This window comes from Ischnura elegans, chromosome 10 (genome assembly GCF_921293095.1).
Source record: "Ischnura elegans chromosome 10, ioIscEleg1.1, whole genome shotgun sequence".
In the NCBI taxonomy this organism is placed as follows: Eukaryota; Metazoa; Arthropoda; class Insecta; order Odonata; family Coenagrionidae; genus Ischnura; species Ischnura elegans.
In genome coordinates this window covers 38,219,098-38,226,554 of record NC_060255.1, presented here as the reverse complement: position 1 = coordinate 38,226,554, position 7,457 = coordinate 38,219,098, and the positions used below count along the sequence as shown (strand labels likewise).

The 7,457-nt window shown below is 35.6% G+C and overlaps 1 protein-coding gene and 1 long non-coding RNA gene across 2 annotated transcripts; one reads left to right on the top strand and one right to left on the bottom strand.

Moving 5' to 3' along the window:
- Positions 1-49: 49 nt before the first annotated feature.
- Positions 50-3,874, top strand: LOC124166541 (60S ribosomal protein L28). Its single transcript, XM_046544092.1, has 5 exons — positions 50-139; positions 483-573; positions 738-866; positions 953-1,066; positions 3,748-3,874. Exons 2-5 carry the CDS (start codon positions 487-489, stop codon positions 3,829-3,831), a joined length of 414 nt encoding a protein of 137 aa, XP_046400048.1. The 5' UTR covers positions 50-139; positions 483-486; the 3' UTR covers positions 3,832-3,874.
- Positions 982-3,741, bottom strand: LOC124166542. The gene is made up of 4 exons (XR_006866452.1): positions 2,977-3,741; positions 2,798-2,876; positions 2,388-2,622; positions 982-1,195 (listed from the first exon to the last, which is right to left on the bottom strand). It is a non-coding gene; the product is annotated as an uncharacterized LOC124166542 (long non-coding RNA).
- Positions 3,875-7,457: the final 3,583 nt, after the last annotated feature.

The window sequence follows — 7,457 nt, the reverse complement described above, 5'->3', positions numbered from 1 at the left end:
GCCGTTGGTCCATTAGTTTCGCTTTTCTAATGTTTTTCAGCTTCCTTTTTCGTGGTTTTGTCCACCAGGTGGCAGATATTTCTTCGTGCGCTTTTCGCAGGCGTCCATTTTCGAAGTAACGTGGTCATTGAAACACGTTGTAAGTATGATAGTGTCTAAATTCTTATTTTGATGCCTTACCTTACATGTTACTGTCTTCAATTTTGTACGCTTTAATTTGATTTGAAAGTGTTCACTTTTCTCTCACGTTTGATGGCAGAGTAACCATCTGTCATATTTTGCTGCACGTGTCTCCCCTCTCAATTCTGTTGTCCAACGCCGATTTTGTCGGCATTTTTTCTTTATCAGTGTGTTCAAACCTGACATCCATGCAATTACCATAGACTTTCAAATTACTACTAGTTTCTTGACTATTGTTGGCTTAGTCATGGTCTATCACTATCCTCGTAGGCGAAGCATGTAATGCAAAGTTTCTTTTCTAGCAAAATGTCGGCAGATTTAGTATGGATGATGATCCGTAACAACCACTCTTATCTTGTTAAGAAGAGGAACGTGAAGAAACCTTTCAGTAAAGTGAGTATCATTCGAAGGCAGTAGGTTTTTATTGACATGATGACCGTAATTATCACCAAGATCTCCGAATCTTTTGAAGAAAATTTTTATCTGAGTTGAACTTTCTATTTGTAATAGCGAAATGGAAGTGTGCGGAAAATTAATCTCTGTTCGTTTTATTATAGGAGCCCCACAATTTAAGCAATTTAAATTCCTTCAGATACAATGGACTAATTCATAAAAAGATGATAGGAATTGAAGCGCCTGCGGACAACAAGGGATTTACACTTGTGTACAAAAAGGCGAAGGCATCGGTTAGTAGATTAGCATGTATTTTATGCCTCTGAGCTATGGATTCGCTCATGTCGTGATGGAAATGAATTGATCTTTGTATTTTCAGAGGCATCCAGCCAAGTCCTTGGTTCGAACTCAGATGAAGGCTGGTCCTCGGCGGTCACTCTACAAACTGAAGAGGTTTATCAGAGCAAATCGTTACAGGCCCGATCTTCTGAAGGTAAGTTGGTTTTGATTGCGTCTGTCTCTCAGTGCCATCGTTATGATATTCTCGATGTGGTGAGAATCATAACTGCTTTGCCCTGGCATACTCCTTCCGTGACAAATTAGCCTGTGCCATTGGTTGTGCCTGTATTGAAAAAAAAATTAATCTCGTTATAGAATTTGTATAGTTACAGAGATCCATGCAATGGGGTTTCTTAATATCGAATGTATGGATAACATGATTTAGATAAATTAATATTTCACAATAACAACATATTCCTATCGCGGTGTTCGGATACCAGTCTTTGGAGAACTGAAATTTCACACAACTGCATACGGTCAGGAAAATGAAACCAGTATAGATAGGAATAATTTCAGCCTTTCTTGGTCGCTTCAAAGGTCCGTCAAAATATGAGTTGGCGTGTGCCATGATTTGGATGAACTGGAATGCTTCTATTGAAGTTAACACAGTTTCTTATTAGCGTTTACATTCATGATGAAAAATGCGAATATGTCGTTACAGACGCCCGTCCTTTTGCGGATTCATTTCTATTGGTGTATTCCGAACAATGTCTTGGATCCGAAAGTGATAGTTTTTTCAATAAGTGAGCACTAAATGTATTGAAATGTTTAATGAGTACCGTCAAAATGATTTGGTGAATGAGAGAATGGATGTTGAAATGTCGATAATTTAGGACGAATTGGTGTTATTTATACATCCAGTTTGGTTGTTGTGTATGCATCAGGTTGGAATCAGCACTTTAATTCAGTGAATTCTTATTCATTGACATTACCTGTTATGTTAATTCTTAATAGAATTAATTATTCTTTCTAATCCTATTCAATCAGTAATTGTAAATAGAAAATTAAGCGTGCTATTACAACACAGGAAAAATAATTGGCGTAAATTTTTGAGGAAAATTTAATTTTATTGGGTTAAGTACTAGTACAGTAACTTTCCATTGCTTAGGCCAACATTAACAAACTATACTTCGTTTGCAATGTTTTAATTAATTTAAAAATAATGTTAAATCTGTCCCACTCTAATTCCTCCTAATTTCCTTGGAAAGTTAGAGGAAATTGTGACCAAAGGAAGTATGTTGTTTAAAAAAATATGTCTAAATCAGTTTCAATATTTTATATTTCTTTTAATTTTCCTAAGGTTCCTTATTTATATGAATCATCCCTGTAATTAATTCTCCTGGTACTTTTGCTTGCATTATACTTTTAACCTTTGTGCGACTGACTTCCTCCAAGAAAAATGCTTTTTTGGATACCGAATGAAGATTTTTAATTATTTTGGAGCTCTCTGGAAGAGTAGAATTTTGCACTTATACCTATTGCCCATCCTTGGTACTGCAGTATATGATTCTCAGCAGTGTGCTCGTCACTTCCCTGTCCATCAGTCTCGGCCCTTCAAAGGCTTAATAGTTTTCGGTGAATGAATAGGTGGCAAACCAATTGCATGGCTGTGTTAATGTCTTAGGATGGATTTCCCATCCTTTCAGAATTTGCAAAATCATATTGAGTAGAAGATCGGTAATCCAGGAATCTGGTATTTCTTTGACACCTCTGTATGAATTATGCAGACTAGTCAGATTGTTAATGGAGTTAAGGCTAAGTAGTTTTTACAAAATACTCATGTACACCAAACTTTTAAGATTAGATGCGTCTACTAGTATCAAATTTAAGAGTAGAAGTTTACAATCCGTTATTATCAATGATAATGTATAAGAAATGGGGTTACCTTGATCAGAGGATTTGATAATTGCCAATGAGTTTGCTAGTAGTTGTGAAAATGATTTGAAACATGCAACAGGTGCACGCTGAAAAAAAAGGAGGGGCAAAAATATTGATGTTTTAGTCAGATTGTAAAAATTTTGTGCCATTTTTCCTTCAATGTAAGGGTTGTTACATCAAAATTACTTGCTCGACTTATCTGCCCTTGTGATTTATGAACGAAGAACTTAAATGCACTTCTCGAATCTTTTTTAATTGAATCTTTAGTCATAAATTTTATGAATGTGATTGGTATTTTCTCATTTCTTGACTCAACAATGCATCTTTTCCGCTGCCACCAACACGCATTCTGAAAAAAAGTTGTCATATTGCTTATATCCAGGTTACTGGTCTATTCACATAACATATATTAATCCAGAATGCATGTGGTCCCAAGCATTCTGGATGATTGATCTTCTACTGTATATTCATTTGGGTAGAAAAGAAGCTTTTTGGCGATGGTGGACATAGGTATGTGTGGGTGGGGAAATCTGGGCATAAATAGGTGCATAAGGGTTTGGTGTTTTTGTTGAGGCTTAACTGGGTCTTTCGGAGTGATGGGAAATTCATGAAGAGTAAATCTGTCACAGCAGTCAAAGGCCTCTTGAAAAAATTAGGGTCCATCCAGGCTTGAAATTTTATCTTCTCAGTTGGTTGCTGTTACTTGTAGTAAGTAGAGTCTGCGGTTGGAGTTTAGCCCGCTTTCTTCAGTACGATTGCTGATTTACTCCTATGGTGATGCATCACACATCAATCATGGTTGTAAGCATTCGGCTAATTGTAGTGTTATTTTATTTTCTTAAACCCTTGCAACCTTAGTTGTTGAAAGTGTGTGTAGCAATTGTACTTCTATGGTTTATTTATCTATTTATTTTTTTATTTGTTTATTCATTTATTATGGACCTGTTTTTATTGCAGATGGCCTTGCGTCGAGCCAGTGCTGTCTTAAAATCTCAGAAGCCACTTCCAGCAAAGAAAGGCCGCGCTAAGAAAACAGAGTAGATGTGTAACAGTAAAGGGAATTAATAAAAAAATGTTAATTTAATTTTCACCTGTTGCTTTAAGTGATCCTTTCTTTCATCCACCTTCTTGTAATCAACGTTCAGATGTTTGTCTTGTATGACATTGGTGGGGGCCCAAGCTTATAATCAAATTGTGTCATCCTCATTTAGTTGCGAAGTTAGCCTTACCATGCTGTTTAGGTTTTTAGAATAAATTTTCCAATGACTTGTGTTGACAAAGGAAAACTGGTATTCTCATATTTTCATCAAGTAGTTATTGTACAGATAAGTTGAATCCTCAGTCTTTTTGGTTGATGATCAGTGTATTTTAAGGCTTACATTTTTATAATGGCTTCCTAAGCCTGGATGGTGACATAAGTTAATCCTCAACTTGGGTAATTAATTGCAATACATGTGCAGGTTGGTAGCCCATGTGCCATATTCTCCTCATATGCGCCACTTACTTAAATTGCAAAGGTGTATTTTATAATCAATTATTGTGCAGAAAATTTGGGCAACATATTGTCGAGGTACTTGGTTCGACCCTATAATTGAAATGTCGGGAATGTTCTTGAACCTGAACGCAGCATTTGCAACCCTTTAGTTATTCCAAGTATATTGCGTGCCCTTTGGTTATCCAAAGTTAGTCAACCTGTATTATTCTATGCATACAGTCAAGTCTACTGGAAAGCAAGGACTAAGGTAACCAATACTAGAAGGGTAAGTTTATACAGTCTCATCTCTTTTTGCATGGTGCCAGTGTACATGTAGTAATATTTCTTACTCTAATTTGTAATTGATTTTCAGGATCTGACTGTATGGAATTCTCCAGTCTCTGCAATTCGGTATTTCAGTATTAATTGAATTATTTCAATTCGTCAATGAAAGAAGTCCATGTTGAATATTTGTTATGACCCAGGATGTGGTCTGTTAATGATTGATGTGCCCAGTTATTGATCATCACTGTGGTTTGCAGGATGGTTACAGGTATGGATGTGATGCATCTGATGACTTACTTTTTAGTGATGACTATTTTTATCACCAAGATCTCTGAATGTTTTTGAAGATTTTCTAAATCTGAGTTCACGTTAAGTGCATTGTGTGGATATTTGGAGTAGTTCAGCAGTAACAAACTTATCTTTTCAGGTCCATCCTCAATTTGTCCTGAGGCACCTTGTTTGTCCTTAGGTAATACATTTTGGTATTGCTGTCATTTTCTGCAAGGGGACCAAAGACCCAACTGAATGCATCACCTTTGATGTAAGTGTGAAACATTATTAGAGCTACTGATTTTCTATTTTCTAGTGATGACTATTTTTATCACCAAGATCTCTGAGTGCTTATGAAGATGAATTATAACTGAGACTTAATTATCAGTCATTCCCAGATGATTCCTGTTTTTTTTGTTACTATAATAAGCTTATCTTTTATAGGTGTGACCAGTAATTGTGCTCTAGCTTATTATGCCCTCTTGCTGGAACTGAGAAACATTTTCCAGCATTGCTTTTTAAAGTGAAATCAGATATCTTAGAACTAAGTCCCTTCTTGGTAAGTTACATTTTATACTAGTCTTCTGTGCTCATTTTAAACCATAATATACACTTGTTCTCATCACAATTCTCTTGCCGTGCACTCACTCAAGAATGTTTTCTCTTATTTATCTTCTTCTGCTCAACTGCTGTGAATATTACAATTTTAAATTTTTTTATAGGTTCTTTTGGTGTTGTGGCTGTCGAGTATCTGCCAATTCTTTTCACTGGCAAATTATTTTGGTGGCATTGGGTCATTAAAATAACAATGTGGGGGTTAAACTTGCAAAACGTCTGTTGCTTATCCAAGTTTTTATTATGGCTGAATGTGGAATTATTACCAGCCGTAATCACCAGCATGCCTTTCAGGTGAGAAATTTTATGCCATATTTCGATTTCTGTTGTTCAACGTAATGATGACTCTAGTAGGCTGATCCTTATGACGACTATCCATCACCACTTACCCACTACTGAATAGTTTGGCATTTTGTATTTTCATCTTGTTTTTTTCATTAGTTAAAGTGAATCTGCTTTTATTACAGATGGATTTTGGAAAACTTCTAGGAATGGATTTTTCATTTTTAGTCCAGAGTTGAATTTTATAATCTTTGTTGCGGGTTTAAAAGCACATCAGTACCTTTTTTGGGTGTGGTTTTCAAGGCCATTGAAAATGAAGGCATCTCCAAATGTAAGTATTTCCATACTTCTCTGCAGCCAGTTGTTCGTTAAACAATGATGATCCTGTTAGGCTGATGTACATGATGACTATTCTTTCACCACTTACCCACTACTGAGCAATTTACTATTTTGTGCCTTCATTTTTTTCTATTACATCGCTGGTTACCTGAATATTTTTTTCTTGCAGGTGCCTGATACTAAAATTCTAGAGATGCTATGTCCATGAATAGCTTGGATTTGACATGTGTTTATTAGTTGATTGTTACGGGGAAGGATTTCATGCAATTGTGTATCATTAATCAGTCACTGTAGATGGTGATTCATACCCACTCGGTGGCCAAACAGTGTGTTGATTAATGTGAGTTTTTTAAATTGATTTTTCCTGTTTTCAAGATATTTCGTGATGATATAATCTAGCTGATATGTTTGATGACTATTTATTCACCACATACCCACTACTGAACAACATAATATATTGTATTTTCATTTTTCTTTTTGTTGCATTAGCTAAACTTTTTTTTAAATTGTAGGTGCTTAGTGGATCACTTCCACTGTTGGATAATTCCTTCATTAACTAGGATTTGGCATCATTCCATTCCCGAATACTATGAGAAGGCTTAAATGCCATTGAGAATTATTTCAATATCTGCAATAGCCAGTGGACAAGATTTATGGCGATGAAAATTTTGGCTACAGAGGTAATAATTCCATATTGTTCACTCTCTTTGTTCATCAAATTTTGTGATGATTCTATTTGGCTGAATTATTTGATGACCATCTATTCACCACATACCCACTACTGAGAAGTTTTTTAGTGTAATATGTACTGCATTTTGTTGTAATATCATTGCTCAATTGATTAATCTTTAATTGCAGGTAACTGTTGGTAATCTTCAGGAAATTACTTGTTAATGTTTAATCAGCATTTGATGTTTTTAATTCGTGGCTTGATGGGGGATTTGCAATGTCAATATCGATGTCCATCTAGAATCTGGACCTGGTAATCAGAGCCCTGAACAAGAAATACAAGTGAACAAGATTTATGGCGACGAAAATTTTGGCTACAGAGGTAAATATTCCATATTGTTCACTCTTTTTGTTCATCAAATTTTGTGATGATTCAATTTGGCTGAATTATTTGATGACCATCTATTCACCACATACCCACTACTGAGAAGTTTTTTAGTGTAATGTGTACTGCATTTTGTTGTAATATCATTGCTCAATTGATTATGCTTTAATTGCAGGTAACTGTTGGTAATCTTCAGGAAATGACTTGTTAATGTTAAATCAGTATTTGATATTTTTAATTCGTGGCATGATGGGGGATATACAATGTCAACATCGATGTCCCTCCAGAATGTGGACCTGGTAATCAGGGCCCTGAAGAACAAATACAAGTGAAGAAGATTTATGGCGA

Excerpts from the sequence above, each read along its gene's own strand:
- LOC124166541 (XM_046544092.1), top strand. The coding sequence starts at position 487 with ATGTCGGCAGATTTAGTATGGATGATGATCCGTAACAACCACTCTTAT. Across the intron at positions 574-737 it reads TGAAGAAACCTTTCAGTAAA|GAGCCCCACAATTTAAGCAA; the intron begins GTGAGTATCATT and ends GTTTTATTATAG. Across the intron at positions 867-952 it reads ACAAAAAGGCGAAGGCATCG|AGGCATCCAGCCAAGTCCTT; the intron begins GTTAGTAGATTA and ends TTGTATTTTCAG.